Source organism: Mastacembelus armatus, chromosome 20 (assembly GCF_900324485.2).
Source record: "Mastacembelus armatus chromosome 20, fMasArm1.2, whole genome shotgun sequence".
NCBI lineage: Eukaryota > Metazoa > Chordata > Actinopteri > Synbranchiformes > Mastacembelidae > Mastacembelus > Mastacembelus armatus.
Genome location: NC_046652.1, coordinates 9,947,019 through 9,966,584, shown reverse-complemented (window position 1 = coordinate 9,966,584; position 19,566 = coordinate 9,947,019). Strand labels below are relative to the sequence as shown.

At 39.0% G+C, this 19,566-nt stretch overlaps 2 protein-coding genes across 5 annotated transcripts in view; one reads left to right on the top strand and one right to left on the bottom strand.

Annotated features, from left to right (window-relative positions):
• Window positions 1-319: 319 nt before the first annotated feature.
• dync2i1 (dynein 2 intermediate chain 1) lies at window positions 320-9,041 on the bottom strand. 2 transcript variants are annotated; one of them, XM_026292216.1, is made up of 23 exons: window positions 8,917-9,041; window positions 8,664-8,717; window positions 7,895-8,564; window positions 7,751-7,818; window positions 7,334-7,612; window positions 7,103-7,153; window positions 6,948-6,953; window positions 6,570-6,801; window positions 6,283-6,385; window positions 5,966-6,095; window positions 5,729-5,840; window positions 5,555-5,649; window positions 5,323-5,452; window positions 5,072-5,244; window positions 4,458-4,620; window positions 3,819-3,932; window positions 3,637-3,698; window positions 2,671-2,722; window positions 2,511-2,571; window positions 2,131-2,230; window positions 1,891-2,022; window positions 965-1,188; window positions 320-881 (listed from the first exon to the last, which is right to left on the bottom strand). In XM_026292216.1, exons 1-23 carry the CDS (start codon window positions 8,929-8,931, stop codon window positions 710-712), a joined length of 3,198 nt encoding a protein of 1,065 aa, XP_026148001.1. In that variant the 5' UTR covers window positions 8,932-9,041; the 3' UTR covers window positions 320-709. The 2 variants fall into 2 exon arrangements, with proteins under 2 accessions (XP_026148001.1, XP_026148002.1); XM_026292217.1 differs by lacking the exon at window positions 6,948-6,953.
• Window positions 9,042-9,823: 782 nt separating this feature from the next.
• The window catches only part of esyt2b (extended synaptotagmin-like protein 2b), a 32,526-nt gene continuing 22,783 nt past the window's right edge, over window positions 9,824-19,566 (top strand). For all 3 annotated transcript variants that reach the window (XM_026292891.1, XM_026292890.1, XM_026292889.1), the window contains exons 1-5: window positions 9,824-10,491; window positions 16,281-16,322; window positions 17,567-17,701; window positions 17,996-18,072; window positions 18,872-18,944. In XM_026292891.1, the coding sequence (XP_026148676.1) occupies window positions 10,096-10,491; window positions 16,281-16,322; window positions 17,567-17,701; window positions 17,996-18,072; window positions 18,872-18,944 (723 nt within the window). In that variant the 5' untranslated portion in view covers window positions 9,824-10,095. The remainder of the gene's footprint in view (window positions 10,492-16,280; window positions 16,323-17,566; window positions 17,702-17,995; window positions 18,073-18,871; window positions 18,945-19,566) is intronic.

The following is a 19,566-nucleotide window of genomic DNA, read 5'->3' as shown; positions in this document are numbered from 1 at the left end:
GGAGAAAATGAATAGTGCCTTCTTGCTATGAGGTAACAGTGAACCACTCTGCTGCCCTCACTTGTAGACTAATAAATAGATAAAAAAAAGTTTTCTGGCAAACACTGCAAGCTCATAATCTTCTCAGTCATCAGTATTTGTGTTGGGTTAGTTTCATGGGAGCATGAAGGAATTTTTATTACTAATGCCCATAGAATATATTAAACCTAGCTACAGCCCTGATTTAAAACATGTATTGAAACTTGGATTAGGTTGGAGACATTAAGAATTAATGAACAATCCGACATTATGCTAAATAAGAACTTAATATATACAAACATGCAGGTAGATTTGGTTTATTATATAAATATTCCACTTGTTAACACCATACAAATATTTCATATTTGTCAAAAATTATATAGCCTATATTTACAAAATTTATGTTTTACTTGAAATGCAATTATAGACATTATTGAATCAGTTGCCACTCTAGACAGTCTTTGGTCTTTAGTCATATTCTTCTTATAGTTATATTAATGAAAATAATTCTGTCTAGTGCCATTTTAAGAAAAACCTAACGCACATCAAATTTCATTGTGATATATTCTCTATACAAAACGACAGTGAAAAACAGCTTTAGAAATTGTTTAGGCTCTTACAGATTAAAAAAATGCAGTAAAGCTTTGAATGAACACATTAGTCTAAATGCAATCACATAAGATGTAGCATTTCAAAAGGCTTCAATCATCATACTCTGCAACTTCTCTTCTTCTCCAGTAATTGGCACGGCAAAATTTCTTGTGAAATACTGTATTTCTATTTTTCCCGACTCATGTGCAAGGGCTATTCCTGAATATGTGTTTTGTTTTCCTGAGTCTCCAAACACGGCCATGGCTGTCAGCCTGAAAACAGGAAGCATACATCGAATTTTATTATGAGCATAAAATTGCTTTCACATTCATTTCTAATGTCTGCCAGGTGTTACCTATCAGCATTCATCCTCTCAGTGACCACAGGATCTGTTTCATTTTTCAGCAGGTCCCATATGTGGAGGTTGGAGGCTGCATCAACAACACAGAAGACTGTCGGTCTCGTTTGGGCCCACTGCAGTGAGACCACTGGTTCACCTGCTGTACTATTTTTCCACTCTGCCACAGGCTGCTCATGGCTGACGTCATGTAGCCTGATGCTGCCATCTCCACAGCCCACCTAGAAGATAGGACGTTTATATTCATTACCATACATAGACATGTATATATACCATATGAATTTAAATCACTGGAAAAGAACGTATATGCAGAATACTGCAATATGAGAGCAGTTTCCATGCATCTGTGCACTGAATCCTTGAAGGTCACTGTATCTTACTTGCATTTTAAACTTACTATATGTACAATAAAAAGATTATTTTCCTCTTGTAGAGGATACCACACCATTAAAAAATATTACAAACATTTGTGGCAGAGATTCAAATGAAGTCAGTATGTTTAATATAAAGCCTGAGCCAGGAGCTGGTTAGTTAATCTAACCACAAAAAAATAGTGTGAAATATCAAGCAACTCTGCTTGACAGTGTCTGTACAAAAAGTGTAAATCGATAATTTGGCAGAGTACAGGGCCTTTGGCATTTACCTGCCCTTTGTTTTTTTGTATGGATTTAACAAACATATAATTTTGTCAATCACCGTAATGACATTTAGAAGTGCTGGTAGGCAGATTTTGTTACCTTTAGACAGAGACATGTTAGTTATTTCCTTATTTTCAGTTTATATGCTAAGTCAAATGGAATCAATTCCTCTAGCTTCATATTAAGTATGAGTGATTTCATTAAACGCTACACAACAAAGTAAATAAATATATTTCCTACAATATCATACTATTGACAAAGTTTAAATTAAAAAAACACTCTCACCAAGAACATGTTTGGTTTGAAGGGACAGAAGTGGATTGAGGTGACATCAACAGGTCGGTCTTCAGCTTCCCGAAACCTGTAAAACTTCGGAGGAGCCTTCAAACCATGATTTGTTCCATGATTGACCACTCCCTGAAACAAAAATCACATTGATACACCAGCACAAAATTAATGAGGGCCATAATTTTGAGAGGGTTTACTTAAAAATGTATCATTGTATTGCAGACAAACTGTGCTCACCATATTAGTGCCAATGAAAAAATGGTTGTGGTCAGTTGGAAGGAACTTCAATTGAAAAGTCTGCATTGATCCCATCTTGACTGCATCTCGAGGTAATACCCTGCAAGCAACACACAACAATGGGGGGGTGGGCAGATGATAAACCAGAGGTCAAAGGTTACAAATTCCCAGCCAAAAACAAACTGGGCAACAGTGCAAGATAAAGATATTTTCCCATCAACTGCTCATGTGACAAAAACAACACCAAGCAGTACATAACAAGCAAGACCACATGACCACGACAGAGCAGCTGTGTTCACAGGGCAACGGATTTGTGGGGTATTTTGAGCCTGTTGGCCGGCAGTGAGACCTGATCATCACGAGGTATTTCTCAATCTCACCTCTCAGCAGTGAGGAGGGAGGAGCTGTGAAGCAGCTTCACTTTGCTCCCAGGCCTAAGCCCTACAAAAAAGAGAAAGGTTGAAGCTTGTACTAGATGTGTGACAAAGATGAGTATGTTTCTGGAAAAAGAGTGACTGCTTGAAAATATGACTGCATTACCTAGATCTGTTGGAGAACCTGCTTTGTTGGCTTTTGGGAGTTCCACCACCACCTATAGGTCACAGATAAAAAACTCAGTCCACCATGGCATATCATGGCTGTTTGAGTACAGCTGTCTGTGTATGTATGAGTAAAGGATAGTGTCATTCTGAACCTTAGTAATGTCAAATGTTGATAGTCTCTTGATAATCATTTGTACAGTATCAGTATTACAGCTCACAATCTGACATGTGCAAGGTTGGTGTAATAGAGGAAGATACAGAAAACAGAGAAAGATGGAGACAGATGATCTGCTGTGGCAACCCCTAAAGGGAGCAGCCGTAAGAAGAAGCAGAAGACTGTTACAGCTCACAATCTACCTCACAGCTCTTCTCTCATTCAAATCCTTGTACATCAACACATGGTCCAGTAACTAGTTCTCCTCAGGTATTCCCAATGTACACACTAATGTTGACAGGAATGGCAATAGGTATTATACACTGTTTAAATGAAGTGAACTTTGATATTAATGAATTTTGTCATTTTGATTAGTACTGTTTATTTTACAGCCTCAGGGTGTAATCATGCTAAAATCTTTGGACTTAGAGTTCCCATAGTTTTGGGGATGTAAACGGGAGGTATAATCTTGTTATGCAGTCAGTAGAATCACCTACCCGATGTGTAAGACCATATTTGTTTATAGTATGAAAAACTGTCAGAACTATGCAGAATTAGCTTTTTATATATATATATGTGTGTGTGTGTGTGTGTGTGTGTGTATATATATATATATGTATCTGTATCTGTAAATGACAGAGAAAGCATATGATTTTGAATGCAAATTGAAAGAGTTGAGCACTAATGGCTTTGGAGCCATTTGGAGCATGTTACAGCCACTACTGCAGCTCCAACTGCTGACTAGGTTGTTGCACTTTTTACTTTACAGTGTATCTTTGTCTAATGTCTCTCCCTTCTTGGCTAACCTACCCAGAAATTCAAAACCCCGCCTTCATCCAGAGAAGCCAGCTGGAATGACAATCCTGAAGATTCTGGATTATGACACAGAATAACAATGAATTTTAAAGTTAACTGGCAAATGGCAAAAACATAACACACATTTCCACATAACATACACAAGAAGCTCCGTCAATTGTAGTAATGTTCCATACCATCCTCAGAGTCCAACAGGGGGACATCTGGACTCAGTCCCCCTGCTACAGTGGAGGGCACAGCCTCTACAGATATCACGGATGAAAAATGGCCCGAGTTGGCCATCACTGCATCTGCGTTGACAAGACCGCACACAAGACAGGAGATCAGCACACATGGAATGAATAGCACAGAATTATAAGTATAGTAAAAAAGGCTGTTTAGTACTGATTGTCTACTGAGCTTAATTTTCTTTGGACTTTATAGCAAAACAGAGGATTACATAACCACAAATATGACCCATTGAAAGATCCGGGGGGGGTGTTCAGATTTTTAAAATAACACCAGACAAAGACATTCTAAACACACATGGTTGGTGGAGGGTTGTGGTAATTCACAATCAAATACATGGTGTACTTTGACAGAAATTAACACCTTCTTTACATAAATGATAAGACATGAAGTCTACAAGAACAGAGAAATCTGGGGTATAATTTTCTCAACCAGGCATGTCTGCATCTTTGCACCCATTTATTATCTCGACTGATTATCACTTGGAGAGGGTTGCAGGGGTGCTGAGCCAGTTCCACCACAGTGATCTGATCCATATCTATTGAATGAAAATAAAATTCTGATGTCAAGAGTCATTTGTGCCATACCAGTGGAGAAGGTAGGCTGTCTGAAGATCCATTCATCCTCTCCTATCTTCAGGTGGTAGTGATTACTAGCCTGCTCCCTCAGGTCCCACAGCACCACAGAGCCAACTGCTGTGCCAGCAAACACCAGTATAGCTTTTCCAGGACTGAAACAGCAACACTGGATCTGCAACACACACATTACAATAGGCTACAGTTAGTGTTCTAAGACATGTTTTTGCTTCTAGTATGTACAGCACAAACAACTATAGCAAGCCATACCCTTCCAATGTACATAATGTCATGTGAGCATTGCTTTAAGACAGACCTATCCTCTGAAACACGTGCTTTGGGATTTGTTAGTTATTTTTAGAAGGCAAGCTAAGTGGTAAAGCCAGTCATAGAATTTTCAGTATGTTGAAGAAAATGAAGTAGAATTTGAAAATGAAGTTTTCTAGTCATTTCAAAATACCTGTCATTCAAAAAGTCTGGTGAGTGTCTAACCTGATGTGCGCAGAGCAAACAGTGTGTTGATGCCAGTATATTGTCCTAAAGGTGTTTTTTTTTTTTTTTACAGTAGTTTAAATTAATTCATTATTGATTTTGCTACAGGTGAAAATGAAACCTCAAAATGTCACCTCAGATTCATAAACAAGGATCTTCTGAGGTCTGGATGGCTCCCAAATGTTCCAGATGCAGATGATGGTGCAGCTGTCAAGACGGACAGCACTGGGCTTCATTGTAGGATTGTGGACTGACATCATGGTGTGCCTCTGGACCTGAGAAAAGTGCACCTGGCTGATGTGGCGGCCTGCAATTCATATCAACAATTTGTGAGTGTGCCAGATGTGACAGATCATGCAAAAAGTTTATTTCTCTGATTGTGTACCATAAAGAAAAGGCAACTTAGTGTTGAGCTGTACGCTTCCTTCACTGTGAGATGGTGTGTCTGTTTGAGTCCTCAGGTTTCCCAAGGATTTTCTCTCAGCTTGCTCCTCTTCCAAAAGGATAACCATGACCTTGATTCAGTCGCATTACATAAGAGGAGTCAGAATTGACCAAAATTGCTGTAGTTTAAAAACTTTAACATCTTAATGATCATTTAAGTAGAAAAATCTAACCTGAGAAGCTGTGTTCAGAAATTCTGTCAGACGCTGGGAATCAAAGTTCAGTTCACTTATGGTTTTGTCTTGTGCTTCTTGAGAAAGGTCTGGATCTATCAAGATAAAAACACAGTTACTAATATGTTCAGATACATACTTGTTAATCAGGGAATAAACTTGGTCCTTCCTTACCTCCACATGCTCCATTGTGGTCTGGAGGATGCTGCGTCCACTTCTTACACATTTCTATCTCATCCGTCTGGATGTCTCGGTCTGCGTTATCTTCATTACACTGAACATAAGCCTGACGAGGAAGAAGTTTTCACATGTTATTTAACTGAAGTCTGGACTTTAAGGACTAACACTAAATATTTTTCATTTCACTCTTATAATTCGGTTATAAATGTTTGTGTAGCAAAAACGTCTGACCTGCTTGGTATTTGCATTTCCAAAGTTTCTAATGTAAAGATCATATTCATTAACGGGTGGCAGATCCAAAAGGGAGAATGTCATAGAGAAATCCAGATCAATTAAGCGAAGCAGCTCTGTACTGCGTTTCCTAGAGACAGAAAAATATTAAATACACTGAATTTACAATTGAAGAATGTTGGCACTACACGATATAACTCCAAACCATTTAAAATGCTTCCAATATTGATTTCTTTAATAATAATAATGATGTGAATAGTACACCACAGTGATCCATTGTCCATTTAATGTGAATTGTTTTTTCTCATGTTACTTACTTCTGTTTTGTGGCAGCTTTCTTGCTGATTTCACGCTGTTTTGCTGCCACAAAGTCAATAAACTTCCCACGCTGGGAGTCACTCCTCTCAATTTTTTCAGGTCCTATAAAGAGATCAGTAAAAAATATTATTAATCCTCTAATATTGTACAAAATACCTCTGTATTAATTGACTCTCTTACAGTTACACATTAACACAGAAATATTGATAGACTTGACATGAGATAACATCAAGTACAAGTGTTAAAGTTGTGTCACAGAAAGATAAACAATGAACTACAACCATACCTCTGTATGATTTAGGCCAGTCTGCCTCCTCACTGTTCGTACTTTGTCCGGACTGAGCTGTTCCAACTCTTTTGTTCTCTTCATCCATGGCTCTCTGAATTGCTTCAATCTCCTTTCTTCTGTGTGGTGTAAGTGCTTCCCTCTCTTCTTCCACTTGTGGAAGCTCTACATCCTTCTCATCCTCACCTTCATTTGTACTCTCATCGATCTCTTCAAAATCCTCTTCATAATCCTTATAGTAAAAAACAAAGATTATATATATGTTGATTCAAAATAAAACATTACCAAGATGCTATGAGCACAAGCATCACATTTTATGTTAATAAAAATACAATGTTTATGGATTTACACATGAAAAAGAAGATTCTGAATACTTACAAGTTTCTTAGAAATGCATTCATTACAGCATGCAAAAGTAAAATAAAAACAAGTCAATACGTGTTAAAAACTAAAATTGAAATGTAATGACAACAACAATCCCACATAACACAGTGGGGAGCTTTTTTCCTGAATGAAAGACTGCATAATTTTACCTCGAAATCATCTTCATATTCCTGGTCAACCAAATCTTCATCAATGACAGGCTGAAATACATGAAGCAGGAGATACTTGTACAGTACAGTAAGCAGTACAGACAGCAGATGGCTCACAAACTAAACATTAATGGATTTTCCAAACTTCATCCAGAAAAAAAACCTTTTCTGTATGAGTAAGCTCTTCACTCTATAAGATATGCAGTATTATTATTTATTTATCGTACTAACCTCTGTTTCTACAGTGTTAGTCTCATGTCTGTGACTTTTGTCAGGCGATGGTTTCGTTGATCTGGTTCTGTCTTTGTGATTTCCTGCTGGTTCCTCCTCGATTCTGGACCTTCTCTCCATCTGCTTTTTTCCTAGGTTGACTTCCTCTTTGTACCTCATCTCTTTGCCTTTGTCCCCTTCTGCTCGTTCTCTGTCACGACGGTGATGCCAGACCGCTTCTTCTGACCCCTTCAAGTCTTGATGCTCCCTGGATTCACTGCCATGCTTTCGCTTTTCATCCTGGAAACAAGAAAAAAAGGACGTCACAGAGAACAAAACTATAGTAATCAACACAGGTCACAAATTCATGCTCATTCATTTATCTTGATTTCAAGTACAAAACGGTGATGAATTACTGATCTTAATGCAGATACTTACGCTATATCCTCTCTCTTTGTGTTTCCTTTCTCTCTCCTCTTTATGTTTGGTGTGTTCCTCTTTGTACTCTGAAATCAGAAGAATATTATTAGCATCACATGGATACCCTAATCCTGTGTGCCATGCTAGTTCTAGAAACTTTACCTCTTTCATCCCTCCGTTCTGCAGGGTTTCTGTCTCGATATCTCTCTTTTTTGTCTTTGTCAGTCTTCTTTTCTTCCTTGTACCTGTCTCTCTCCCGATGCCTATCTTTCTTCTCTCTATCGTACTTTTCTGTTCGATCTCTTGCTGCTTCTACACTTTCCTCAGGTCTTCTTCTCTCAGTCCTGTGCCCTCTGTCACTTTCTTCTCTTTGTCTTACTTTGTCTCTCTCTTCCTTCCTTTTGTTCCTTTCCTCTTCCTTGTATCTCTCTATATCCCTTATTCTTTCTTTCTCCTTATCTCTAAGTCTTTCCTTGTCTCTCTCATGCTTTTCATCTCTGTCTCTTCTCCTGTCCTTAGTCTCTCTGTAGTCATCACTGTACTTCTCCTCATCTACCAGTCTGTCTTTTGTCTTTCTCCTCTCCCTGTCCCTCTCATCTCTTCTAGCCCTTTCCCTTTCACCTCTCCTGTCCCATGAGCCCTCTCTCCTTCGGTCTACATATTTGTCTTTTTCAGCTTCATCTAGTGTGACCCTTGTCCTCTCCACTTCTCTGTGCTTGTCTCGCTCTGGTCTGGACTCCTTCCCTTGGTCTCTATGTTTTTCTTTGGATTCCCGACCACCATGTTTTCTCTCAATGACATCTTGCCTCCTGATATAGTCATCACTTTCTTCCTACGAAATAAAAAAAAAGTAGGCCTATTATCTGGATGTAATCTATTGATTTAAATACAGCTTAACTCACAATTTTTTGCAATGCTTCTGTAAACTTACCCTGATGTGTCTTTTCAGGTCAGCAGGTCTCCATGTGTCTTCTTTTGTTATTTTCTAAATCAACACATTTGTACGTTCACCGAATGACCATATCAACATTAATTCAAGGACAACAAACATATTTTTCTGACAACAAACCCAGTTCATGAAACATGAATAAGAGAGACAGCGGTCCTAATTTAGACAACGTTTGATAACGTTTGGACATTTTATACAATAAAGACATCCCTCAGCTTTGAAACAAAACAATTACCTTTTCACTATGCATGTTCTCGTCTGTGTATTTATTTTGACAGTTTTTCAGTTACCGAACATTAGCAGATAATTTTGCAGTGATGCCGCCATGACGGTAAATCTCCGGTGCGCAAGCGCAGTAAGTCGAAACCAAGGAGAGCGCGTCACCTCAACATAGCGACAGGCGTACTAATCGGTTGCAGAGCAACACCTGGAATCAACATCAGATTGCCATAGCAACAGCCTAAGACGTTACACTTAACCTAGAGGACTTTTTGACAAAACGCCATTAAAATTAGTCACGTATAGTTACTTATGTTGCTGCTAATTGTGTATTAATGGCCATTGCGCTTGCGCTAAATTAAATTAAGATATTTACTTGCTCGGGAGTGAGTAAAGTAGATCTCAGCGATGGGGAGTAGGCAGAGGTAACGGTCAGGCTGAGGTAAAGTGGGGTAGCGTTAAGCTTATATAACGTTAGAGTTATATTAGGACACGACTGGTTAGAGTTAGAGTGACGGTGAGGTTCAGATTACAGTAAGGAAAAACAGAAATAACGTTATAAATCTGAGTACGGGTGAACAAACGTCCTACCCCTCCCAGAATCTACCCCGGACACTTGGGATCTAAGCTAACACAAACCGTTAAACAAAACCCACCAGTTGAGCGATTTCTCTGTGCTAATATTTCATTACAAGCTAAATAGTGAAATGACGCTAGTTATCTGTTTTAAATACCACTAACCCCCTGTTATTGTTTTCTTATATATATACTGAATGGAACTGCAGTTTCAGCAGTAACGTTGCATCGATGCTTATCATTTCAAGCTGCGTTTCCTGTTTTTGAACACCAGATGGCGGTGTCTTTGTCCTGAACAGAGCTCCGGCCACCCTTGGGCGCGCTCGCCGCTGGATCCCTGTGGCTATTCGGAAGTAATCATTCCTACTCTGTGTGGGTTATAGAGGTAGATTAACTGTGTAGTGGACGGGCAGACAGATTTAATCCAAAGAGAGCAGTGTTAAGCGTAGCCTAAACTAAAGTGGTCCATGCCAACGATTCCTCTGAAGGAGATGGGCCGGTGTGCAGGTGAGCCAACGTGAAAACAGGATCCTCTTCAGTCCATTTGCACATGGGAACCTAGTCTGCCGACCATATTTGCATTTGAACAGTTTGAAGACGGACTCTGGGGCACAGAGACATGTCAAGGGACAGCATGACAGCTGTACGAGGAGCCCACCCACACGATGCGAACCCCGCTTCACCTAAGGAGAATGGACAACCCTCGCCGAGCACAGCTCCGTCCAGGGACAACTTTTCCCATCCCTCAGCCGATGATACCTCATTGTCCTCGACCAGCGAGCTGACCCAGACCTGGGTGCACTTTGCTAAAACGTTTGTTCTTATTTTCCCAATTTACGCACTGGGGTATTTTGAGTTTAGCTTCAGCTGGTTGTTGATTGGACTTGTAATATTTTTCTGGTGGAGGAGAAACACGGGGGGGAAGTACAGCCGACTGAGCCGAGCGCTGTCTTTCTTTGAGCAAGAGGAGAGAAGAGTCAAGCAGAGCCTCCCGACGTCTGAGCTACCACCATGGGTAAGTCTCACTGTAAAATACATCAGATGAAATATCTGTTACACTCGTTTACCCTAGTTAAGCCGTTTCTCCGAAGAGTTATGTCCCTACTGGAAAATCATCATAAACATGCAAATCTTGTTTTCCCAGCCTCACCATCCACTCGGGCTGTCTGATTAGTAGGTTTCAGTGAGGTTTGGGGGCTCATTAGTAGATCAGACTGGTCCTAGTTGGGCACAGGTGGTTTTTCTGAACTATATTTTTGAGTTTCCAGGGGAAAAAAAAACACACACACACCATCAGCTGACTAAGAATAAGAGGAGTGAAGCTGAGCTGTAAAGCTGTGATGGAACAGCTGTGCTCCCCAGCAGTGATATTAGACTGAGCCCCAGTCTAAATACAGCAGGGCACAATGGTAAACCAGACACCACGCTGGAAGGGGAACATTCCCACAGGGTCCCTGTTATTTTGGGATCCACAGTGCTATTACTCTTGTTCTAACTCAGTCCAGTACTGCAACACTTGGCAAAATTGTTAGATAACACTTGAATTCTTGACTTATCCTTGTCAGTGTTATCAGTAGGCTGTTGTTGGAAACCTCCCGAGACCTTTTTGCTGGCCCTCAGCACCTCAAGTAAACGAATGACATAACACTAGAAAACCAAATGATGTTTTAGAGATATCGATTCCAACATTAACTGCAGGTAGTGACACGTTTATAGCGTTTGGAGTACAACTAGCTGTTTTTATCAAATGTGTGACTTTTCTCAGAACTAGTGTGTTTGAAAGATACTTGAAGGGTAATGAGTCGTCAGATTGTGGCATGGAAGGGAAGTATTTCAAAGTGAATAGACTGGCTTCTAAATCAATACATTTAGGCTCTTTAGTTGTACATAGCTTATATAGTAGACATTTATATTCCATATTCATTGATCTATCCTCAGACTACCTGCTGACTAATGCACACATTAATTCTACTGACATCCAATAGGCAGAAATTAAGTGACTAGACTCCGTATTTAATTTTAAGTGGGCTATTTAACTTCTGCAGCATAAATTAGACTGCAGCTGAGAGATTTGTTTTTTACAAAAGCCTTCTTAAAGTCTCAGATCCAGTTTGCAAATCATTAACAGTTTAGATTGCATTTGCCCAAGTGCTATTAAATAGGGCACAAAATACAACTTTACTTAACTACAGAATAAAGTCTCAGCTCTTTTATATCATGTTCATCACAGAGGGAGTGACAGCACATCTAGTTTGTGATGGTCAGTGCAGCCTTATGTGCTGAAAACCGTTATAAGCTTATTCTGCTGACACATGGCTGAAGATGCATTTTGCTTTTAAATGGGGTTGGAAGAGCTCGATGCTATTACCGAGTGGCATCAGGAGTTCCTGTGGTCTATAAAATTAACAGACCTGGTAGTGGATGTGTATGGGTAGCACAGGGCAGTGATTAGTTACCCTTATTAGTTTAGTTATTACCTTATTAGTGCAACAATGGGGAAATTGCATTACCACCCAAAGTGCACACACACAGCAGTGAACACACACACCGCGAACAAACACAGCAGTGGGCAGCCATTGGCTTTGGGGTTGGGGTTGGGTGCCTTGCTCAAGGGTCTCACCTCAGTCGTGGTATTGAAGGTGGAGACGGTAATATTAATGCTTGATTGTCATCAAGGTGATATCTCCTAAATCTTGTGCCCCATTCTTAAACCTGGATTGCTCCTGCTTTCTCCAGTTAAATAATCTTAACTATGTTAATTCAGAGGGAGTCATTGGCAGGCTGGTGAACTAGTCACTCAAACTAAAAAAAAAGTTCTGGGTCTTAGTTAAATACCACACAGGACTATAACAAAACATCTTTATATACAGTCTTTGACCAGTTACGTGCTTAACCTAAACATGAAAAGAAGATAATTAAGATGAAGACTAACACAAGTCAAAGAAATAGTAACCATATGATACAGAAAGACAGGCACACCAGAAGAAAAGAAGAAAACAAAACCATAATGTACCGAGCAGTGGGGGGATGGAACCCAGAGCGAAACCAGTCGAGTCAAGTAGCTACAGTTCCTTCACAAGAATGATGAACTTGAGTCCAAATGTGGAATGGTAACATCAGCAAGCTGAACAGCTACTGCAGTTGTTATTAGGGGGCAAAAGCATGAGCAACATCAAACTGGCAACTGGGCAAGGTGAACACAAAACACAGGCAAAAGCATTCAGGTGAGCAAAACTGGGAAGTAATGCTAGAGAAGGCAGACAGGGACTGCAGGAAGTGGGGAAATGCATCAAAATAAAAGTCCAAGTAGGAAGTGCCGGTGAGTTGTGACAGGTATATCTAAACAGTCAAATTCCATCCATTACAACTCTACCATGTCCATTAAGATGATAAGGGCCACCTTTAGATTAGAGAGGTGGTCATTGTGCTATTGTAAATATATTGAAATATGTTTCTATGGTTCTTCCCCTCATTCTTTTGAAATTAGGTGGGCAAAACAAGAGAAACACATCTCAGTATAATGCAGTTCACGTTTAACAGCACTGCACTCCATAATCTAGTAATAAAATCTCTCTGACAGTGTCAGTCAATATCAAACCCTATTATCTTTATAAAGGTAAAATTTATTGCTGAGTTGTATTGGATTGCATTAGCACTTAATAAACTGGCCACCTAGTGTATAGATGGTGACTAAATGATCCAATCAGAGGACTATAAATTGGCTAATTAATTCACTTAGTTCAGCAGGTAAATGAAACACACTGAGCACACACTAACACTTCATGCAGATCCTCTAAACTTACTGTATTTGCATAAAAACTAGCAAAAGACAGGACAGGATTAGCAAATAATTAGATAGCTAGATCTCATTTATTGTCGTTGCACAGGTAGTTATATAACAAACTTTGAAATGCCGCACCTGAAGATGCAATAGGAATAATAAAAAGAAACAAAATAGATACACACACAGACATGAGACAGAGGACAGATTATGTCATACGTAAATAGTGGATAAGTAGAATATGCCTTCATATGCTAATCCATACATAGCTATACCCTTGAACATGCATGGCTCTATATATAATATACTGTACAGTCCTCCATCCATCCATCCATCCATTATCTATACCCGCTTATTCCTGTTTAGTCTTCCTGTCTGGGTCACAGGGATCTGCTGGAGCCTATCCCAGCTCTCTTTGGTTGAAAGGCAGGGGTACACCCTGGACAGGTCACCAGTCCATTGCAGGCTGTACAGTACATATTTCACAATTGATTATTGCATAGGAGTTTGTAAGGAACCGTAGACAGTAGATTAATGTCCCATTGGGTGTTAAGCGTTCTGATAGTCCAAGGAAATAAGCCGTTCTTTAATAGGTTTATTCTACTTTTTATGTTCCTGAACTTCCTGCTAGAGGGCAGCAGGCTGTGCAGGTGGCGTCCGATGTTGAAGCAGTTTCTGATTATCTTCATTGGTCTAGGGAGGCACAGAGAAATAGCAACGTGTTCCAGGGAGGACAAACGGAAGCCACTGATCTTTCCAGCCATTCTCATGATCATCTGTAGCCTCTTCTTATCTGCTGCTGTACAGCCAGCGTACCACACAGTGATGCAGTACGCCAGCATGCTCTTGATGGTGGAGCGGTAGAAAGACACCAACAGCCTCTTCTCCAGCCAAGAGCCGCTCAGAGCTGCGTCTCTGCGCACTGCCACGTTAGTTCACTTTATTAGATAATGTCATATCTCATGCATAGACCATCACCTCTAAATATATTGAGAGCATGTGCAAAAGTTTTTAAACATTTAATCAAGTTGTGCTTTCCTCCAACACAACATATTTTCACTTTTCCTGTAGGCCTATACAGGATGAGGGTAATAGATGATGGATAGATTTCTTTGTTTTTTATGTCACATGGGAAACAAAACCTTCTGCCAGTGTGCCTTGTGCAGAAAATTTTGAGGTGAGCATTATGTGTCTGATATTGAGATCCTATACATTAGATACTGTTTCTGCTTTGTCAGGGATGTGCTTTTAGGGCTTATTCAGGATATAATCTAGTTTTTTTCATGGTCTGATTACTTTCAGAACTCAGCATGCTGCTTGAGGAAATTTGAACTCATTGACTACAACATTGTTTGATTAAAAGCCCTGGCTGATTGCTTTTTATGCATTCAAGGTATAAAGCCTAGAGACTTTCACTTTTACAGCAACACAGCAGCAATGGAAGTATCTGAATAATTAAAATACTCTGATTCCGCTGTACAATGTAGTTACAACTAGAACTTTCTACTCCACAGCCATCTTCTTTTTCTTGTCACTGCTTTATCCACACTTTTGACATAAATGCTATATCAGCATATGTGTTGCCTCTGTGAGGAATAGTGCTGTCCCTTGTAGCTGTCGCACCACATGTCATATCTCACTAGCACTCACTAGCACTCCAGCCAGTCGCATCACTTCATCTTGCTGAGTTTAGGGAATAAACATGTTTAGTTTATTGTGAGGCAGTTGTTTATCTGTTATTTAAGTTGGTGTGTTTGCATAATATTGGCCCTTTTACAGGCATTTACTTTAGAACATGTTAAATCAATACCTGATTTACTTTGGTCATTCAAGAAGATTAGTGGAACTGCAGCTCAGTCTCACAATACTAATGTGGTTAGGGGAAAGCATCTCAAAATGTGAGATAATTTGAAGTCTTGCACCAGATGTTGGTGCTATTAAATATGGTTTTCAAATTCTTATTGCTGTATTTTCAAACCTTCTTGAAAATCCAATAGTACTGACCAGTTAACACAAATAAACTAATTTTTGCTTCCAAACATAAAGACGAAACAAATGTAATTCTTACCCACTAACACACATATAAGAAAAAGAAGTGTCTTGCAATCAGTACATTTTTCACATAGAAATGCAAACCTTAAAAATTAAGAAAAAATTAAGATTCCTTGCTTTACAGCTTCTTTACGTAGTCTTTTTCCTTTATCTTTTTTTTCTCAACATATGAAAATGCTCCTGCACCAGATAGTCTCATGTATCTGCCCTCCCTTCTTTGAAGTACTTTTATAATGGCTATTGTTATATGGAGAATTACAGGTTTGCTTTAATATTTTCAACAGAAAAAAAACATCATATATAGTTTCCTTTTCTTTTTTTGAAGACTTATAGTCTTTCAAGATTTTCAGAAATGGGTTTTGAAATTGTGGTTTAGACACATGAAAACATACAACAGCAGTTTGAAGCGTTTTAAAATGGAAAGCTTAGAATGAATGTGAGTTCAATTTGATAATAAAGGCTGTCTGTCTCTAAACCCTGACACGAATAAATTGGCACCTGCAATTTGACTGTGAGTGCTTTTAGCCAGGCTAGAGGTATGGCTCTGGGGAAGCTGTATTGACATGCTAGTCCACATTTCTTTTCCAGGCTAAAAATACCTTAACAACTATTGGGCAGATTGCCATAAAATTTCGACAGATTCCCCATAGGAGGAATATTAATGACATTGGCGATCCCCTGATTTTTTTCTCTAGTGCCATATTAAGGGTGACAGTTGATTTTGCATCTTAGTATTTGGTAATAATGCTGTGATTTTTCCTTTTAAACTGAAAATAAACAAAGCATGCATGCACTGTCATGCATTTATTTGCTTCATTTTTGCAACCTAATTTTCAACTTACAGTTTAGTGATTTTGCCATTGGAACAAATCTCATCACTTAGATTTATTTGGCTTAAAAATGAATTTAATCTTACATCATTAGCTTTATTGAAACAATCTAGATTATGTTTTCTTTTTTTTCCATTGTAGGTGCACTTCCCTGACGTAGAACGAGTGGAGTGGCTCAACAAGGTAAAGAATTGAGTGCCTGTCTCTTCAGTTTATTTGCTTGATTGAAGCCTTCCTTTTCGTTTCCTGAAAAGTAAAATAAATGGGATGTCTGTCACCTCTGCTTCCTCTTCTCTTCCCACTGGGCCTGTGAATGTTGGCACATTGTACACTTAAGCACATGTGATGTAACAAGTCCTATTTCTCCAGCAATGTGAAATAAATGTACCTGTATAAATTCACACAGTGACATCCTGGATATAAATTTTGAAAAAATTGTAAGCATGTATGGAATGATCTAGATGAGGAAATCAAATTTGAGGTGTCTGACTGAGACAATAGTCTACTTAAATACTAGATTTATTTTATGTATTTCACTGGAACTCTATAATTGACACAAAATCAGAGATGTATATGTATAAAGCAGCAAAAATAGTCTAAAAAAGAGTGAAGTTAATGTAGTGAAAATAAATCTAAAAAATTATTACAGCACGTAACTATACATGCACTTTTGAGTGGGTAATTATATTCTGGAAAATGGACCAGTTACTGCTCTACGACAGTTTCTCTTTAAACCCTAAAGGCCTTCATACACAAGAGGCGAATTTGCTGAGGTTATGTCACGTGCCAGTAACCTGCCATTATACCATATCACATGAATGACAGAATGTCACTGTGTGAAAAGCAGCATCTGTTTTTTTGCCCCCATGTTGATTATTTATTTATCCTAGTAGTGTTCAGACAATATTTTACCTCAGACACACAGTTAGGCACTGTGCTTGATCGATTAGCTCCCTGAAATTGTTCATCTGCCTCTTCAAGTACGGTTTCAGCAGTGCCAAAAACTCCTCAAATTGTCCAAGGGACATCCTGAAGTAGGTCTGAAAGCTTCAACTCAACCAAACCTTACAAAATTTTCTTCTTTTTTTTCATTCTTTTATTGAACTAAATCATCACACAGTCATCATTGAGTCCACTTTTTTGTAGTGCAACTTTTTAAACCTGTAGTCACATATTCGCATCACGTTTGATATTAATCTGTATGTAGTGAAGGAGGACATGAGGATAGTTGGTGTGGGTGAGGAGGATACAGAGGATAGGGTTAAATGGAGGCAGATGATTCACTGTGGCGACCCCTGAAGGGAGCAGCCCAAAGGAAAAGAAGTATGATATTAATGTGTGGTGCGTTTAATTTTTTCACTTTTTTGTACCGTTTAATGTTGTTGCTGGTGCATAAAGACCGTAATTCTTTTCCTGTATCCTCCCAGGCTGTGAAACAGATGTGGCCATACATTTGCCAGTTTGTGGAGAAAGTGTTTCATGAGACCATCGAACCTGCAGTGAAGGTGTCTAATTCCCACCTGAGCACCTTCTCTTTCAGCAAAATTGACCTAGGAGACAAAGTGAGTATGCGTTAGTGTTCCTGCCCATACTGATCATGTGCAGTTTCAGCAGTCACAAAACACTAGCAGCAGGTGCCATTAAGACAGTTGGCAAGAGTGTGTGGGAGCTTGAACATGAACATACATACACGTCGCTGACATGTGCTGTTTCATAAATAGTTTCCATGTGGGGTCAGGAGGGAAGTTGACCTTGTGCTCACTAAACAGGGTTTTGGGCGGGGTGGATGTCTTGGTGTGGTGTTGATGGACTAGAGAGGTGCAGCAGCAATAATCGTTCCCTCTGTTGCGGTGTAGCCCCTGAGGGTCAATGGGGTCAAGGTTTACTCTGAAAATGTGGACAGAAGACAGATCATCATGGACCTACAGATCAGGTAAGCCAACCAGATGTCTTGAATTATCTATTACTGTTGCACCTCTGTAACATCTTTCTGGTTTACGATGTTTCACCAGCTTTTCAAAATTCACAATGGGTTTTTTGATTAGAATAAAACAACATAATGAGTTAAAGTTGTAAATCCTGGGTACTGGTGTTAACATGTTGTGCAGCTCCTTGATCAACTACTTTGTCCGAAATTAAACAGAAGAGCAACTAGTGTAACTGTTTACAAAACAGCCAACCGATCTTACCGACCTGCCAACTCAAAAAGAAAGGCACAAAGCCATCTTATATCCATCTCACTCTTCTGCACCGTGACTGTTTTGTCTCATGTGAGATTGTTTGGTGTGGCTTATGAAGACACACACACATTGTATCCCTAAAACCAAGTTTTAACCCTCAAACAGGAGCCTGAAAAAAGTGAAGACCAGAAAAATGTCCTCACTTTGACAGAAATATGTTCAAAATGCTCCTTACAAAGATAGAAGTACAAGTACACATACAAACATATGCACACACACATGCAGACACACACACACACACATATTCATACACACACAAAAATTATGGACACGGTAAAAAAATGATGAAATCTCAATGTTTTTCAAACATGCTAACTTTTCAAACACTATATTGAAAATTTAGGTTTAGTTTTAAAAAGTGTGAATTTAGCTGCAGTTTTGTCTTATTTCATCAAACATTACTCTTAAAATCCTTTTCTAATTGTTAAAAATGTGAAAGAACTCTGGTACAGGAGAGTATATATAACAGGCGTCTTTGTTTTTGTCACTCAGCTTTGTTAGCAATACAGAGATTGATGTGGACATCAAACGGTACTACTGCAAAGCTGGCATTAAAAGCATCCAGGTAAGAAAATTCCTTTTTTTTGTCTGACTTGATTTACATCATCTTGAATCATCTGTTACTTAGGCACACCTTCTTCAGTTCATTATTAACCACTACTACATTAGTCCCCATCACTCCCTGAGCTTGGTTACTTTATATGGAGAAGGTGCATTTGACTCTGTGATGACACTTAGACTACTGTGATGGAGGGCCATTCCTCAATTCATTATTTAAGATCTATTTTGGTGTTTCAAATTTAGTCAGTTGCTGGTGCAGGGCACTCTGCCTTATGGACAATATTAGGGGCTGCAACAAGAAACTATTTGAATAATCAGTAATCAGTCTATTATGTTTTCAATTAATTCTACTTTTACAAAATCATATAAAAAGTCTGTTTTCAACATGTTATTGTCAACATATGTTAATTTTTACATAATTTAATTTTAAAACAATACTAATTGTTTATATGCAAGTGTGGTTTCAATAAGGGGTAAAAATAAATCACTAGGTCTATCAGCTCATGAATTTCAACCTGGATAATTGATAGCATTGGGCTACGTGTCATCTGATCTGATGTGTGAATTCTTGAACCTAAATGAGGTTGGAATCATGAACTCATTTTGTCAGTGGCTTTTTTTAAGAA

Coding starts and splice junctions, on each gene's coding strand:
- dync2i1 (XM_026292216.1), bottom strand. Junction 7,154..7,333: donor CTAACACTGTAGAAACAGAG/GTTAGTACGATA, acceptor CATGTATTTCAG/CCTGTCATTGATGAAGATTT. Junction 2,723..3,636: donor GCGGGGTTTTGAATTTCTGG/GTAGGTTAGCCA, acceptor TGTGACCTATAG/GTGGTGGTGGAACTCCCAAA.